General features: G+C 43.5%; 1 protein-coding gene across 3 annotated transcripts in view; it reads left to right on the top strand.

The window, feature by feature from the left end:
* LOC137412115 (E3 ubiquitin-protein ligase TRIM7-like) overlaps nucleotides 1-18,850 on the top strand; it is a 93,352-nt gene that overhangs the window by 49,392 nt on the left and 25,110 nt on the right. For all 3 annotated transcript variants that reach the window (XM_078769803.1, XM_078769804.1, XM_078769802.1), the window contains 3 exons: nucleotides 5,709-6,158; nucleotides 12,860-12,955; nucleotides 14,038-14,271. In XM_078769803.1, the coding sequence (XP_078625929.1) occupies nucleotides 5,748-6,158; nucleotides 12,860-12,955; nucleotides 14,038-14,271 (741 nt within the window). In that variant the 5' untranslated portion in view covers nucleotides 5,709-5,747. The remainder of the gene's footprint in view (nucleotides 1-5,708; nucleotides 6,159-12,859; nucleotides 12,956-14,037; nucleotides 14,272-18,850) is intronic.

Raw genomic sequence — 18,850 nt, 5'->3', positions numbered from 1 at the left:
GGGTAGGGATCAAAAGACTGGAAGAGGAACTGCTGCACCTTGAGAAGCACCTGACCACACTTACCTCTACTGAACTGCAGGCATACGAAGAAAAGAAGAGCACCCTTAAAGCATGTAGTCGTGTGAAGGCACGAGGGGCGTATGTGCGCTCTCGTCTGCAGTTTATTTCTGAGGATGAATATGTCCTGAATTATCTCAAAAGGGTGGAAAAACGCAAAGGTCAATTCAGGACTATATCGAGTGTTCTCGCAGAAGTTGGTCTCTTGCTCAATGGCTCGGAGGGTGTTCAAAAACGAATTAGAGCCTTTTACGCTCAGCTGTATTCGGGAAAGAGCACAGATGCAGGTGCAGGTGGCACTATGTGGAGTAGTCTTCCTGAAGCCTCTGTAGAAGACCGGGAGCAGCTGCAGACTCCATTATCTCTGGAAGAATTGAAAACCGCCCTGCACAGCCGATCAAGGGATAAATCCCCTGGCATGGATGGCTTATTATGTGAAATGCAATGCAAAAGTATGGGACTTGGTTGGACCTGATTACCTAAGCGTAGCTCTGGAAGCATGTGATACAGGTCTAATGCCCCTTTCTTGGCGTCGAGCGATTCTGGTCTTGATTCCCAAGGAGGGTGACTTGAGAAACTTGAGGAATTACCACCCTGTGTCTCTGCTGTGTGTGGATTATAAGGTCATGGCTAAAATGTTGTCACTCCGTCTCGGACCAGTCCTGACAAAATTAGTCAGCCCGGAGCAATCTTATGCCATTCAAGGCAGGACAATACATGACAACATATCCCTTGTCAGAGACCTGATAGAGTATGCGGACATGACTCAGACTCAAGTCGGATTTCTTTCCTTTGATCAGGAGAAAGTCTTTGACCAGATGAACCAAGAGTATCTCTTTGAAACCTTACTAACTTTTGGGTTGGGGAGGAGATTTGTAGGCATGATTCAGACGTTGTATATGTCGGCAGAATGCCTAGTTAAAGTCAACGGTTTCTTGCTCGCGCCCTTTCCATTTGAGAGAGGAATAAGACAAGGATATCCCCTGTCTGGCCAATTATATTCCCTATGTATCGAACCCTTCCTTTGTTTGATGAGAAGAAGGCTAACTGGCATTGTGGTGCCACACAACAGGGTCAACCTCAAACTTTCTCCATATGCAGATGACATTCTCGTGTTTGCCAGTAATGCAAGGGATATGCAAGTAGTTTATGATTGTCAGCAGGTTTATTCAGCAGCATCGTCTGCTGCAATCAATTGGAGGAAAAGCTCTGGGCTTCTAATTGGATAAATGCAGGTAAAGGAGTTACCAACACTTTTTCAGAAATTGACCTGGAGTCGCAATGAGCTCAAATATTTGGGGGTGCACTTGTCCACTTCCCATGGGTCCTCACCACTCATTAACTGGATCACTTTAGGGGACAAGATCGAAGCAAAGTTGAGAGACTGGGGTGGACAACTAAAAGTCCTGTCTCTGAGGGGAAAAACACTCCTTACTAAACAGTTTATAATTCCGAAGTTAGTATTCAGGCTCTCTTGCATAAGCACTCCAGAGGAGTTTCTGGTTAAGATGCAGAGGAAGCTATTGGACTACTTTTGGAATGGTAAACACTGGGTTTCCCTGGGCATTCTGAGCTTGCCTTTTGCAGAAGGTGGACACTGGACAGTCTTTTCCCTGCCTTCGTAGCCACAGCCATGCATCCAGGCTGAGGACCATACAACGATACCTACATGTGAACCCTACACCGCAATGGTGCTCACTGGCATCATATGTCTTCAGCAAAGTGCTCAATCTTGGGTACAAAAGGAATCTTTTTATCATTACATCTCGGAGCCTGTCTCGTGCTACATTGCCTCTTTTTTATCAAGAAATGCTGAAGGCTTGGAATGTCGTCGACGTACAAAGAACAGTTCCTCATCCAGGCAAGGACCTGTTAGAAGAACCACTCATTCTCAACCCTCTTCTACAGGACCAAACTCTGGCTTCATCTTCAGTAAGAAGGAACCTCTTAGCTGGTAGCATATCCACAGTGGGAGACCTTCTGAACGATGGGAAGAGAAGGCTTATTTTAACCAAGGAACTTGCAGCAAAAATGGGCCTAAGGACAATCAGGATCCCCTCCTGGAAACTTGAAGAGGTCAAAAGTTCCTTGCCTCCCGATTGTCTGGAATATCTAGAGAATCCCAAAGAGGGTGATGGATCTGGACAGATGTCCATCGGTAACTCCATAGATTTTAAAATCAGACCACGATGTTGCGAGCTCTCTCAGCCAATACCTGCAAACAATATGAGTAAGACCCCTGGCACAGTGGAAATGTCGTTCTGTGGGCTATCAAGGAAAAATATATACCTGCTAGTGATCCACTCGCTCCATTATATAGCTCTTGCAACCCGACTGGATACTCCCTGGCGTGAGATTCTTCCACTTCCTTCGACTGTTCATCCACGTTGGGATTCACTCTATATCTACCCAACGCCAAGATTGATGGCAGACTTAAGTTGGAGGTTGCTACATGGTGCACTGAGTTCTGGATCTATGATGCGCCATTTCACTAACTCCCCAGAGGAATGCTGCTTTTGTGGTGAAAGGGAAACTATATTTCACATGTACCTTCAATGGCACCGTCTTGAACCAGTGTTCTTACTGATGAAAAATCTTCTCTTGGGCTTCTGGCTTCACTTCTCTCCAACACTTTTTATCATCGGGCACCCGGTAAAGAAACTAAGCAAGTCACGAGATCTCCTTGTTAACTTTATTTTAGCCTGTGGGAAAATGGCAATATATAAAACCAGGAAGGAAAAAATTGAGAGAAATGTGGTGGAACACAGTTCTGTAGGTCTGAAGGGCTTAATACGCTCACGCATTATTTCGGAGTACAAGGCGGCAGAATATAGTAACACTGTTCAAAAGTTTAAGGAAACCTGGACTATAAATGATGCACTTTGTACGGTCTCCCCACAAGATACTTTGCCCTTATTTGTATAAATGTGTTATTTGGCATTCTTTTTGGTGTTCTTTGGCGTTCTTTTACCTTCCCCTTATCTGTCTTGGAAGTGCTTTCTCTTCAAAATGCTCTACCTTGTCTACTATAGTTCAAAACATGGACTTGCAGAGATGAGGAATTGAGCGCCATTAAACTGGGAACATATGTTTGCCTGAGCTTGCATGAGCTCTGAACGCAAATCTCTATAGCCTTTCCAACAAAACTATTACTACTACTACTACCACCACCACCACCACCACCACCACCACCACCACCACCACCATCGATGCATTTTTGCCACTAAAGCTTTCCAGCGATTTCTTGCAAGTTACAACTGGACGAAAAGACGCATCTCAACAAAATATTTCACAAGATTTTGACAAACGCTGAAACGCTTTGAGAGCGAAGTGTAAAGAACGCAGATTTTCAGAAAAATGTTTTATATGTGAAATCAATTAACTTTACGAACCAAAGCATTAATGTTCGGGTATTTCACAAACACTGATCGAAACGTTATTTTTTAGCCCATCTCCCACACAGCAGGGTTTTGCACGTGTGTGTGTGTGTGTGTGTGTGTGTGTGTGTGTGTGTGTGTGTGTGTGTGTGACGTGTGTGTGACGTGTGTGTGTGTGTGACGTGTGTGTGACGTGTGTGTGTGTGACGTGTGTGTGTGTGTGTGTGTGTATGTGTGTGTGTGTGTGTGTGTTTGTGACGCGTGTGTGTGTGTGTGTGTGTGTGTGTGTGTGTGTGTGTGTGTGTGTCTGCACGGGCTGTAACATTCGTAACATTTCAGCTTTTGTCATGGAAATTTTCAACAAAGCTTTATTATGAGAATACGAAGAAGAGAAATTAATAATTTGGTCAAAAGGTCAAAGGTCAGCATTGCATAAAATCATCATTTTTCATCCTATTCACCTGAAATTTAAAGAATTTGCATGTTGGTCCCTGAATTGGCTCACCAATCAAAGGTTAAAAGCCGATTGTTTTTTTAAACACAAGGTCAAAGGTCATGGTTGTATAAAATCGTCAATTCTCATCCGATTGGTTTGAAATTTGACCAGGTTTTACATATTGGGTCGATGAAGCATATTCCTCTTGAGGTCAAAAGGTCAAGGTCGCCTAAATCGTCAATCTTTTGTATTTTTACCTCCGCCACCAAAGGTGGATGGAGGTTATGATTTTACCCCTGTCTGTTTGTTTGTCCGTGAGCAGGATATCTCAAAAACTTGTGTATGGATTCGGTAGTAATTTGGTGGAGAGGTTGTGTATGTGACACGGAGGAAATGGTAACATTTTGGAGAAAGTTCGAATCTAAGAATACCATCACACCATGGCATGAGGGACCCCCTCCTTCCAGGATAGAGCCGGATTATAGGCCGAGCATAACTAGTCGCGTTTTCAACATGAGTCAAAATTTTAAGTTGATACTTCTTTTCCACCCGGTTACCATCGGAGTGATTGGCTTATTATTGGCTTATTACTGACACACACAAACACACATACCCCAAATTGAGGCTCTTGTATTGGTGCCAGGACCAGGACCAGGACCAGTCAGACCCTCGTTTTCAGGGCATGAAGGTCAAAGTGGAAAAGCATCAGGACATGCAGAGAGGAAGAATGAAGGACGGGTCATGGAGCATTACCACTCAGATACTTCAGATCATCTTGTTAAATAGAAAGATAAACTAAGAGATCGAAGTATAGCTCCGCTGATTGCATGCTTGCCATTGTTCTGTCTGTTTTGTCATCGATCCCAATCGATGTTCGATTTCAAGAAAATTGCTCTCCTGGTGCGGCCAGGACATGGGAGGGGCGGGGGTGGGAGGGGTGGATTGGGGGGGGGTGGGGCGGGGTGGGAGGGGCAGGGTGGGAGGGGTGGATTGGGGGGGGGGCTGGGTGGATTGGGGAGGGGGGGGAGTTGCCTCGGCCTGTCATAATTCTGAGGTCTGCAAAATGAGTACCAGCTTACTGGAATCAGAGCAATTCATCAGGGGCACAGCCACGATCCCAGCAATGATGCAATCAGCAGCCTCAGGCTACTCCCGAAATCTATATTATAAAAGGAGCCGTTGGTCTTGTTTGTTTGTTTGTTTGTTTTTCATGTTATAACTTGAGAACGAATTAATGGATTTCAAGAAATCCAACTACTTGGGATTCGAGTAACTCCCAGGTAACTCCCGGGAAAAAACTTTTTCTTTATGGGTGCATGGACACCCGTGTCAAAAGTGCAAATGCCAACACGTGACGTTGGTTATCCCTGCACGGAGAGCCCAGAAATCCTTTGTTTGTTTGTTTTTCTTCCCCCATAGATTAGCCATTGCAGAAAAGATTGGTCTTTCCATCAGAGAAGCGACGGGTCTTATATTCTAGGAATAATAATAATAATAACTCAGGAAAATACACTTTATTTTATGTTCTTAATACAGGAAAATAATACTTTATTTTGAATCCAAACAGCACAAAAACAAAGCACCAACATGTTAATTAATGGTACAGTTTGGACAATTTTATAGTTGAAGTGCCAAACCATATTTTCCCCATTACCTCCTAAGTTTGCGGTTCACGGGGATTTTCACCACCTCGTGAACGACAAGGCATTCCTGTATAGACGTTAACACTGAGTGGGGTAACGTGTTGTATGACCTCTCTTGTTTCTGAGGTAATTGTGCTCCATAGTAATTTACCTGATGTTTTCTTACCTCTAACGTTTTGTTTTTATAACTACAGATTTCAACTCTTCTGCACTTCCTTCTCTGATACAAGAAAATGGCGTCTTCTTCGATGACTGAAGTTTCTGCAGATGAGCTTCAATGCATTGTGTGCTTTGAACTGTACAAGGAACCTATTATTCTGCCATGTGGCCACTCATTTTGTAAAGTCTGTGTCGAGCAACACTGGGAAAGCAGGGAAGAGGCCACAGTCTGTGATTGTCCGAATTGCCGTAAAGTATTTCCGATAAAACCAGAATGTCAAAAGAATGTGGCCCTTGCCAAATTGGTGGAGCAGATGAAATTGGTGCCAGGAGTAAACGTGGAGGAGCGAAGATGCACCGAGCATGGCAAGCCAATACTACTCTACTGCAAGGATGATGAAAGCTTGATGTGTGTGATGTGCATGGTTGGACAACATAAGAACCATGAAGTTGTTCCCGTTGAGATTGTTCATGATGAACTCAAGGCAAGTACATAAGTGAAAATGTTTTTTTGTTCATGTAAATTTTATCCATATGAATTTATCTCCAAGAATATAAAAACTTTTCTCAAAGGAAGTTGAAAGAACAAAGTGTCAAAAGATATAAGACATTGATAAATTGCAAGTTCTGTAATCGTGAAAATTTGTCTCAATTTTCACTTCACTCAGGACGATCTACTGAAATTATTGTGATGTTGGAGCAACAGAACATTCCTCACAAGTGGAGGTTATTTTATGGAAAGACTACCTTCTTATGATACTTTCCCCGACACTGCTGTAGATCAATTGGCTGTAGAATGAGCGAGTGTCAAAAACAAGTTTTTTAAATTGAACAACTGACAGAAAAAGGTGGTTATTGATTTTTCAGGTAAAAAGGTATGCTGGAGAGCTCACCAAATTAACAATTTTGTGCTGAGATTGTTTTTAGCCCCGGGCCTAAGGATATAGACCCAAAGCTCTGAAAAAGCTTGGAGATGAAATGTCTAGCGATGCTCAAGAATAATGTGTGTGAACAACATTTCGAGATGTTGAATAAAGGGAAGTGTTTGTTGATAAAAGATACAGGTTGAGACCACTTTACCATCGCAGGTATATTCGTGACAACCACACAAACCAACCTGTTATTGTTAAACTTCATATGGCACCACCTTGAGGCCATTTTTCCCCACAGAGCAGGGGCTGGCCGTTTTCGTGCACCGTAGTCCCCTTTTTGAAGGAATGTTTTATGGCCGGATGCCCTTCCTGTTGCCAACCCTGTTAGTCGCCTCTTCCAACACACAGGGAATTACTAGTAAACTGGTACTCAATTTGACGACCTCAGTAGGATGACAGGCTGAGTCAACCCCCCTGGTGTTAATTCAGCGATCGACCAGGATTCAAACCCAGGATCCTGGGATCCCAAGCCGGCACCCTAACCGCTAAGCCAACACCAGGCTATTGTTAAACTTCATATAAAAGGATTTTTTAAAATACTTGCAGTTATGGAAATTACCAATAGAACGTAGAGCAGCAACGAAGGCTGGAAAGGGTGGAAATGCGAATGGTTCGGTGGATGTGTGGAGTATCGTTGAGAGAGAGGAAGACAAATGATGAATTGCGAAAGATGATGGGAATAGAGCCTGTGATTGATGCTGTGAAGAGGAACAGGTTGAGATGGTTTGGTCATGTGTTGAGGAAAGATGAAAGTCACTGGTTGAGAAGAGTGATGGAAATGAATGTAGAAGGAAGGAGAGGACGGGGAAGACTGAGAAAGACTTGGCTAAAGATGTTGGAAGAAGAAATGTGGGCAAGGGGGTTAACAAGGAGAGATACAGAAAACAGGGCAAAATGGAGAAGATTGTCATGGGGACCGCAAGGCTAACCCCCACTCTAGCAGGGAAAATGGCCTTAAAATACATGTTGTTGTTGTTGTTTATGGCAATTCCCAAGCGGTAATGTACAGGCCTGATATTATCCATCACTGGGTGTTTGTTTTCTTGTGCTTTTACTTCCTTGCATCACAATGTTCACATTCATACTGAGTCTCGGGCCAATGGTCGTCTTATCATGGTTTCAAAGATTTTCAATGATATTTTTGATGACACCACAATCATACTTTAAAAAATTACTCGACTGCTCAAAAGCATGAAGCAACAAATTATGTTGAGTTTTTTTTTATGATCTCATTTTAATATTCTGTTCAAGGAGGACCAGCATATTAATCATGGAAACTCCTTTAACAAACTATGATGTAACTGGAAACCAAAGTTGAAATGTTCTCCACAAACAAAATGGCTGTTTGAAACGTGCACTGATATTGACAATGACACCAGTCGACAAATGAGCACAGACAGGTTTTTACATTGACAGAAAGGGCCTCAATAATCCAACATTGCAGTTGAAATGAAAACCTTCCTTTTCTCTAATGGCCTGATCTCAAACCATCAGTTGGGTTCCAACCCCATTCAACCACCCTGGACCTCCATCTCCCGCTCTTCCAACAATGGATTGAGGCTCTGAATTTTAAAAAAGAGATCAATTATGTATCTCCTGGACATGGCTCAAGCATTTATCCAAATCTGGTATTGTGACTTCGTCTCCTCCACTTTCATAGTCATGCCTGAGTCTCAATGGGAGCCTCTCCCAGTTGAAAATCTAAGGCCCCAAACCAGTCTCAGGTTAAAATTTTGCTTATAACTCCACCCTTTGCTGCAGCACCACTCATCCTCCAGAAAAGCAGGCATCAGCTTCTTCCCTCTCTGAGGCAGCTTATAACTCCTGCAGGCAGCACTCACGCTGGTGAAAAAGAAGAAGCTGGAGCAGCACTTGGAATTGTAAACCCTGGCGTCTCACTTTCTCTTTAAAACGACCAACTGGAAAAACATCCAATCTACTCCATTTAAGCAACACTTGCAATTGAGGTCTTCAAACGTGTTAACATCTCCACTAGCCACAATACCTCCTGGACCAACTAAATATCTGAGTTGGCCTGGAAAGCCATTGCCTCATTGGGAATATTCTCAATCATGCAAAGACAAATTATAATTTTTAACAACCCACAAGGCTTGCAGCTGCAGCCCAATGGAGTATTGCTTTCCTTCTGAGCTCATGTTCCCATTTCACGCCTTTTCAACTTGAATCCACGGATATCGAGTCCTTCAAAAGCAGTGGAATCTCTTTCAGCAATGCGGCATCCCTGGGCCTGTTACTCCTGCATCGCTGACAATTTGGTTGGCTCTTTATCTTCTTCTGTGTCCTTGTTAGCCTTTCACCCTCTCCCCTTTCAATGTTTTGTCTCCTCACCCTTCAACCCCCCATGGGGTTCTGCCACTAACTCACTTCTTGCAAAACTCCCAAAATCCAGACTCACTGCTCACATCAATCAAGGAATGACTTAACACGACAGAGGATGCCCGATCTGTGGTTGCTTTTGCAAACCAACTTTGCAACATGTTCAACCGAAGAGATGTCAGAAGTTAGACACTGAATCTCGAAGACACTCAGTGGTTGAACATGGAAATATGTGGGTTTATGTAATGGTCCTTTTGGTGTGAGACTGAGAGATTTGCCAAGAAGGCAAGGTGTGATCCATTTTGTTTGTCCAACCATTACAGATCGTGAGACAGTGATGCAGCTGCTTTATCTGCCTGTCTGCAGGATATAGTACTGTACTATATAATGTGGAATCATTTGTGCAAGTGCTGGAAGTCGAGAAGTGCAAGTGCTGGAAGTCAAGTATGATGGCTTTCTTGTATGCAGCAGTTGGTGAGCTAGACAAGTAGAACAGGATGCTACTTTGTATTGGTTATCTAAAATATGTCCAAGCCATGTTATATCGCCCTACGGCTGTCGTCTACCGCCCTCCCAAACCACACCCATCATTCCTGTCTGACTTCTCCTACTTTCTGGCCCAGCTATGTTCCCTCTCCCCCTCAATCCTCCTCCTTGGTGATTTCAATATCCACATGGACTCCACTGACTTCACTGATTTACTCACCTGCTTTAACCTCACTCAACATGTCGACATGTCGACCACCACCCAGTCATTCACAGTAGACAACTGCATCTCCTTCCTCTCTTTCTTCCAACGCAAAATTGACAACATCTACAACAGCTTGACCACCGCCACACCCGCTCCCCCTCCAACCACCTGCCCCCCCCCCCCTTGTCCTGCCTTCCCCTGTCTCGGTTCTCCCCAATCTCCCCTACTGACCTCTCTGAACTCCTCATAGGAATGAAAACTGCCACCTGCACTCTTGACCCCATCCCCTCCAGCTTTGTCAAGGCCTCCCTCCCTGCTCTCTCTCCACTTATCATTGCAACAATAAACTCCTCCCTGTCTACAGGCATCGTCCCACCTTCCCTCAAAATTGCTGCTGTTACCCCCATTCTAAAAAAACCTGGTCTAAATCCTGACACCCTAAACAACTTCAGACCCATCTCCAACCTACCCTTTCTGTCAAAAGTTTTGGAACGTGCTGTAGCCACTCAACTCAAACATCATCTCTCTGCCAATAACCTGTATGAAACATTCCAATCCGGATTCTGCTCCAACCACAGTACTGAAACTGCTCTCCTCAAAATCACCAATGACCTTCTCCTCTCCTCTGACGCTGGCAACCTCAACATTCTCGTCCTCCTCGACCTCAGTGCTGCCTTTGACACCATCGATCACACCATCCTCCTCACCCGACTTGAATCCACCTTTAACATTACCGGCACTGCCCTCTCTTGGATTAAATCATACCTCTCTGACAGACGCCAGTTCATCTCCGTCAATAACTGCAAATCCCCCACTGCTCCCCTCCCCCAAGGTGTCCCCCAAGGTTCAGTTCTTGGCCCCCTCCTCTTCATCCTTTACCTGTCCCCCCTCGGTCACTTAATCCGCCGTCATGGTCTCCAATTCCACTGCTTCGCCGATGACATCCAGCTTTTCATCTCCACCAAGTCCGTCTCCACCGTCACCCACTCTATCCTGACAAACTGCATCACTGAAATAAAATCCTGGCTTCAAATCAACTTCCTCAAGCTTAACTGTGATAAATCTGAAATAATCATCATTGGCCCAAAAACGCTCACAAAATCCACCCATAACTTTGCCCTCAACATTGACGGTATCCCAGTATCCACCTCCCCTCACATCCGGAATCTTGGCGTCATCTTTGACCAAACCCTTTCCTTCGACAAATACACTAAACAGATCACAAAGTCAGCCTTCTTTCACCTGAAAAACATTGCCCGTCTCCGCTCATCCCTCTCCTCCACGGCTGCAGAAACCCTCATCCACGCCTTCATCACCTCCCGTCTGGACTACTGCAATAGCCTCCTCTATGGTTCACCCTCAAAAATCACCAATAAACTCCAATACATTCAGAACTCCGCTGCCCGTCTACTCACCCATTCCCGGACCCGTGACCACATCACCCCCGTCCTTTACAAGCTTCACTGGCTCCCCATCCCCCAGAGAATCCAGTACAAAATCCTCATCTTGACATACAAAGCCCTCCATAACCTGGCCCCATCCTACCTGGCTGACCGCCTCTCCAGACACACTCCCACCCGCAACCTCCGCTCTGCTGGTACCAACCTCCTGACCTCCTCCATCCGGACCAAATTCAGATCCTGGGGGGACAGGGCCTTCTCCATCGCTGCTCCCACCCTCTGGAACTCACTACCTCACACCATCAGAGACTCCTCCTCACTCACCACATTCAAAACATCACTAAAGACCCACCTGCTCAACACTGCATTCAACATTCAACCCACAGCATTTAACCCCTGACTATCTCTTCTCCTTCTCCCTCCTTTTGCTTTAAATATTTCCCTATTGATTCTTGTCTTTTTGCAATTGTTGTTTTCATGTATTGTTATGCATTATGTTTTCCACTCTGTCAAAGTGCCTTTGGGCTTCTGGAAAAGCGCTATACAAAATAAATGAATTATTATTATTATTATATCGACTTTTATCTTGACCTTTTGTTTCAGATTCAAGCCTTCTTACCATTTCTAATTGCGAAGAAAAATCATTTGCAAAGTTCAATGACACAGAATCCAAAATGATGATCCGTGATTAGGTTCTTTGAAAAGACAAAAGACTTTCCATCTATATCGATCATGGTTGACATGATTTTGCTCGCAATGGAAGTACGCTTACCGAAACTACACACACAGTTTTGATGAAACATGTCCACAACTTTCATCACCCGTGATGTACCAATGTTTGTTCACGGCATAAAAAAGTCAAGGTCTAAGGTGGTCTGTGGGGCCCCACCCAAAATTGGTATTTGCTCTCTTCTCTGAAACTACACACACGATGTTGATGAAACTTGGTCACAAGCTGCATATATGATACCTAACGAAGGTGTATTTTCCGCATCAAAATCTGTGTTCATTAAGGGAGTTTATGGGGGAGAGGGTTGTGAGGGTTGACCCCCCCTAAATACGAATTTGCTCTCTTCTCTGAAACTACACACACAATTTCAATGAAATTTGATCACAACCATCATCACTCATGATGTACAAAAGTTGTTCACCGCATTAAAAAATATCGTGGTCTGTGGGGGGTTTGAGTGATTGTTGCTCTTGATCCAGGTGAGCTTCAGGACCCGCAGTCCTACTTTTGCTTAGCTCTTGGGGGCGATCCCCAAAATGTTGGACATATAAATTTTTGGACTCCTGTAGTAATTCTTGGGGAAAATGCAGGGGTATGAAAAATGCCTCTTTATATGGTATGTGCCATGAGCCAAAGTATAGAAAAGAAGCGACATTTCATAGCTTGTAGAAAATCCCAAAGAATAGAAAAGAAGGGACATTCAAAAAATTTCATCTGCATGCTGGTCTACCCTTATGTTCTGAGGAGGAACCAAGTAATGCTCTCGAAACGTTCATATAAAGGGCGCCAATTTCATTCATACAGCTGCATGAAGAAGTAAATGTATTTTAATTGCCAGATGTAGGGCACCCCTTTATAGTCCGCCTCTGCTTCCTTTAACTATCAATTATTCACCATGATAAATAATGTTGATGAGCTCTCTTCTCATACAGTTGCATAAATAAAGAAGAGTTGATATTTAATTTGGAATCTATAAATGTCTAGTCTCCACTTTTTTTGCAAATACATTTTAAAATCATTTTGTGCAGTTTGTGTCTTATCGTTTCCACATACAGATGAACAATTCTCTTTACCTGGACTTATTTCTTCTGTGCAGGGCGTTTTGACTGCAAAGTGTCCTGAACTATCAAAGTCAAAGCAGCACCTTGAATCCCAACTCCATCAGCTGAAGCAGGAGGTTGAACAAACACAGGTATGAAGTACCAAGGAATGGACGTGATTGAAGGAAAGAGAATTAGCATCTGGAAAAAATATTTGTTCTACAATGGGTGACATCACCACAGCTGAAACTACACAATTTTACTTGCATCTCAGCCATCTCAGGCCACCTCCGGCCATCTACACACACGAGCCACCAACCACCTGACCCAAAACAATTTCAATCCATGACCATTAATGTCAGATTTATTTTTAAATCTAACTGAACAGACTTTTATTTGAAAGTTGTCCTCTTAAAATGCTTTCAAGTTATTGTTTAAATGCTTTTTGGGGGGGTACAAAAGTCAGCTTATGGAAGAGCAAGATACAGAGTGCAAAAAGGAAATGTATTGACGGTGGGGCAGTGGGGCAAAAGGTGGAATCCGAAAAGGTTAGGGAATTAATTCATGGGAAAAAAAGAAGAAAAAAAACAAGATGTGAAGAACACAGTAATCTGCAAGACGATTGGTTTGGGGAAGTGGGGCGTGGTGGTGAAAAGTGGTGAAAATAGTGAAAGTGGTAAAATATTGCAGGTTTGGATGGTTCAGGACGACGGGAGAGGGTAGTGGGATGCCAACATCGAGCCGTGGAGGGTAGAGCGGGATTGAACTTTTTCATGAATATTGTTTCACAAGCCAGAGAAAAGAGTGGAGGTAGGCAGGTATCCTGTAATATTACTGCCCACATATGTGCAATTCTCTAGAAACAAACTGTCCATATCTGAACAAGTGTTAGTGTTTTTTTGTGATCAGGAAATCTGAAATTTTATTTTATTTCTTTCAATTTTAAAGATTTAGACCTTTTATGCCTAATTCTGTCCATTAAATGCGAACTAGTTAAAATCTCCCTCATCTCGGTTGGGTAAATGTTGAAATTTCCCATCGACCCATCAACTCACCCCAATAAGTGTTGTGGATAAGTGTCCTGTCCAATACATTATGTCCTTCTAAATGCATTCCTGCAATATGTCCTAATCCTTCTTCAGTCGTAATCCATTGTTCTCTTTAGTTTTAACCTTTTTCTGATGGTTTATTCTTGACTTTTAACTCCAATCGTACAATGATTGATTTATTCCAGCATTCAGGCAAATCGACTGTGGACAGGATGGAGGAAAAGCGATTGGCGTTGTACCAATATGTGGATAAATCCGTGGATCTGATGAAGAGTCGGGTGATCAATAGGCAAAATGAGAAGATTTTTCTCCTTCAGAAGCAGATGGACACGGTGACGGAGCAGTTGAACTCTCTCCAGGAAACAAATTTCACATTGAAAGCAGCACTCCAGGATCTTGAGACTATTTCATTTTTACAGGTAGGCATTCTTCTTCACCTTTTACAAAAGTGGTAATGTTTAATTGTCAATATTTATTGAATTTAATTTTTTTAGAAGAGAAAAAAATTGACGAATCATAAACCTGCAGGACATGAGAGCTCGGACTTGGGGTATTGCTCGGAGAGTGAATTAATGGTACATTGTACTTTAGGAAGGATAACAACACAACATGAATATACCATCAGATGTGGAGATATCGTCCTTGACACAGACCCTTGAAGGTTCATTTATCACTCTTGTTTAGGGATTATAGTTCCACATTTACCATAGCAGTGATTGCTGACAGTTGTCACGCTATTAGAGATTGTAAGAACAGTAAGTTACACGTATGATGCTTATATGGGGCTGCTGGTGTGAGGGAAGACCAAGAAAGAAGCATTAATAAGAATTTGAAAGGTAAGTGTTGAGGGAAGATTCATTGATTGGGGGCGGGGAGGATTTACATGTTAATGAAGGTGTGGGTTAAGTTCTCTTTTAGTGATTGTAAGAGTAACCACAACAAATATTCACAAACACGAATGTTGAATTACGATGACGCCTGTTCTGCCATGTCAGAGCGAGGTCGTCTTCCTTTGGTCGTCGCCCTTCATGGATGACGGCGTCATAATGAAGGCACCGATGACATCATCATTAACATATTTTATTCACCATGGGGAGTACTTGACAATGAGCCATATTTCAATTTTTTCCATGGAGTGGTTTCGGAGATATAGAGGTGCAACTTTTTTCCAAGGTGGCGTCCATGCCACGTGACATATGACGTCATAATTAACAGCAAAAAAATCAACAGGCAGAGGCGCTCCTACGGTAAAAGTTCACGTCAATCGGACCAACAGTTGCCAAGAAAATGAATTTTTTAAATGCAGACATGGCACACGTACGGCACATGACACACATACTCACCTGAATGCTGAACCCCACTTTTCGCTACGCGAGCGGAGGTTAATTAGATATTTCTGTGTTGTACACAGCTCCTTTCCGATGCCATCTCCTGGCGCTGCATGCCATCATTGCCGGGCCCCCTTTGGTGCCCGGCAATGGCCCACACTTTAAGGGAGACATCGGTTTTCACCCTGGTTTCTTGCTTTCTCGTTTTCCTGGTTGCCCGGGTGATATCTCTGAGGTCCTTTGAGCTGGGAAGCTGAAATTTGGACACGACAGTGACCAAGTGATGGGCTACAAAGGATACTTTTGATTTATCAAGCAATTCATCGATTAATTATTTAATTTGTCCGATTAATGACTTGATTACTTTTTTTTTTTTAAGTTATAGATTCGGATAAAACGTTGGTGGTTGACGTATTCCATTAGCCAATTTATTAATTATTTAAATATTTTATGATTATTATTTATTTATTTTCATTATTAATCATTTATATTGTTGTGGATATGAGAATGTTTTCTTTTTTGTTGTTGTTGTAGTGTAAATTGTTGTAAAATATCGCCCTCCTTACTCCAGTGTTGTATAAAGGTCAAAGGGCATTCCCGTAGTTAGTTCCATAAAGCATACATGAAGGACACCATAATATCCCTGTTCAGTAGCTTATTTCCTTATTATGTGTATTAGGGTAAGGCCTTGTCTCTCCATTAAGATGACACTCCATTGCACCAGGTGAAATAAGAGTAGATTCCGTTCACATTCCCTTTTCGTCAATTGCCATTCGCATTGCCAACTACAATAGCTGCCATTAAGCATGTGCTCAGCTCGGGGAAGAAGGGCGTGCCCGCCCATCGTCATCAAGGGTGGAGTCAGAGGGCCTGTGCCCACCAATCAGGGCCGAAGCGAGCTCACCGGGGGGCGTGTCCTGAAGGCCGGCGTCTTGATCGCCTGAGGCGCTATAAAAGCGCGCGCGCAAGAACCGAGTGTGTGGTTGGACCAAAAAGAGAGACGTGCAAAGAGACGTGCAAAGAGAGGTGTGTCAGAGAGTTGGCAGTACACAAGCAAGCATTGAGAGAAGGAGTTCTGAGAGCAAGCATTGAGAGAGAGTCCTGAGAGCAAGCAAGAGGAGTACCACGAGCAGTACCAGCAGCTTTAAACTCCACCAAGCAGCGTTGGCTCCACCAGGCAGCTTTAACTCGACCGGCGGAGCTCGTTCCGCGGCAGCTCGCACGACCGCAGCATGGGCGTTGATGGCGGTGCCGACCGTGGCCGCGGAGGAACGGAGCTGCCGCTCCCGGCCCGACCGTGACCCAGTTCCAGTGGACCTTCCTCTCCCTCCAGCCATCCACCTCCTGCCATTCCTATCATCATTCCCCGCGTGAGTCTGTCTTTGTTTGTTCTGTCCCTGGGTAATAATTAAGCCTGTATAGTTAAGCTAAGTTTCGCTGTGTCGCCTTGCCTCTTCTGTAAATTATTTTATTATCCTTCCTTCTCCTTGGTTACTTTGAGCATGTAAATAGTAGGAATAAATTTAGTAGCCTTTCAAACCTTTTTGTCTTCTTCTTCTTCTTCACATCCGTGTCGCCTTTGTCTTTTCCCTAATGAATACCTGTGGCGCGATTCGGCCAACGTTCGGGAATCGGGTTAGTCGGGGTGACTGTTAGGCCTGCGGTGCCATCCACTCGGCAAACCAACATCTTATCCGCGGTCCGTAACAATATATTTGCTTTCTCATCTTTGCACCTTTTGAGCTAGCAAGCTGATATTTTGACACGACAGTGACCAAGTGATGTGGCTAAAAAGGATATTTTTGATTTAATGATTAATCATGACATTGATTGAATGACTTATTGAATTGATTTTTAAAAATTTACAGCTTCGGATCAAGCACTGGTGGATTACTTATGCCATTAGCCAATTGATTAAGAAAATATTGTATGATTATTGTTTATTGATTTTAATTATGCAATTAATCAATCAGTTATTGTACACCTCTCCCTCTAGTAAGGGCATTTTATGAGATATTTCACAAATCTGTTAACTAAATTGTTACCAAAAGATTTCTTCACCAATATGTTTGTAAAGGTGTGTAATAACATGTGTTAAAATGTTGAAGTTCAACTCCCGTGGGAAACCCAGAAAAAAAGCTGTTGAATTCGGGTACCGAAAAATTATTTTAGAGAATTTTTATTTTTTTAAATCGGCCCTTAAGTAACTTATGAGGGGTCAAATAATGGTTTTTCATGATTCTGAGTTGATTGTTAACATTTATATTTTCACTTTTACATTTACACACAAAGTAGCTTTTATTTCACATACATATATAATACTCAAGAGTTATTTCTCATTCACAATGTCAGAAGTTTCAACAGTCATTGTCTATGTCTTCTTCAGACTCAACAACATCATGACTGCAGTTTCTGCATGTAATGCCATTACAGACTCCACAGGCCGAGATGCACGTGACCCCATTCTTCTTGCAGCTGCATCGCCGGTTGCTGCAATCTGCATGACAATTACAGCTCGTGAACTGCAATAGCTCCTCAGGAGCCGTGGGGTCCAGTGTTGGAACTGGCTCATACCCATGCACACCTATTGTCCATCCATAGTCACTGGGGTTCAGAGACATGCTCTGTAGAAGGATCCAGTCCCGGGTCTGCAGGTAGGCACGGAGTGAATGTTGTGCAGCTGCACCCTCTGTTGGAGGTAGAGTCTCTGGTTTGATCACTCCTGCCGCTGCCCAGAGTGTGTCACCTGGAGTGAGGAGTGGCTGATCATGAGCCAGGGAGGAGGAAAGCTCAGCGAGGGGGAGAAACATGATCGCGTTCATTCCTATCTGTTTCCTGTTCGTAAATGGAATAATCTTTACTTCAGTTCCTCTCAGGATCTTAGCTTTGTCGAGTGCCTTCAACTTCACCCGGGGGAAAGCTGCTGTTGTCTGTGGATCTGGCAAAGGTGGTGCCGGAGAGGTGACTTCGATCCAACCCATTGAGTGAAAGGGAGTGTTTCTGTGAATAGAGACAATGTTTAAATCTATATTGTCTCCAACAAACTGAGTGACTGCATTGTTTGTTTCCCCAACCTCCATAAAGACCACCTGATCATTACTTGACAATTCACTTTCACTGGCTGGCACTTTGGCTGTCATCACTGATTGATCCTCAAGCGCAGCATCAACCGCAACCTCATCATTGATCTGTTCATCGGTTTCCTCCACAATGGTGTCAAGAGTGCCAGAAGTATCTGGAACATCATCTCCACTCCTACTATTAAGGAAGCAGTATTTGTAGTTTTGTGTCTCCGTGTAAGACTCAGTGTATCCCAGCCGGTGGAACTTGTTGAGCATCCATTTTGACCCAAATCTATGATCAAGTTGTATGGCAAGCCCCATTTGGTGTGGCAATACTCCAGACCGAGGTCGACAGGCCTTAATAAAATTCTGCCCCCAAACGGCAACTCTTTCGTCTGTCTTGACAATCGGTCTCAAGAACATCTGAAGGCTTGCAGGAACAAGTGTCAGCTGACTATCGATGTCAGTCATACTGTGTGTGGTGGGGTATGACTTTGGACCTAAATCAATCAAGGCAATATCATTGGATATGAACTTGAGTGCCGTCTTTATGATCTGAGTCTTCTCATCTCCATGGTCAAGATTAGCATGATGCTCTCGCAGAATAT

The sequence above is a fragment of the Myxine glutinosa genome, chromosome 1 (genome assembly GCF_964187855.1).
Source record: "Myxine glutinosa chromosome 1, kmMyxGlut1.1, whole genome shotgun sequence".
In the NCBI taxonomy this organism is placed as follows: Eukaryota; Metazoa; Chordata; class Myxini; order Myxiniformes; family Myxinidae; genus Myxine; species Myxine glutinosa.
The sequence above is the reverse complement of the archived record's forward strand: the minus strand, read 5'-3'. Positions and strand labels throughout refer to the sequence as shown.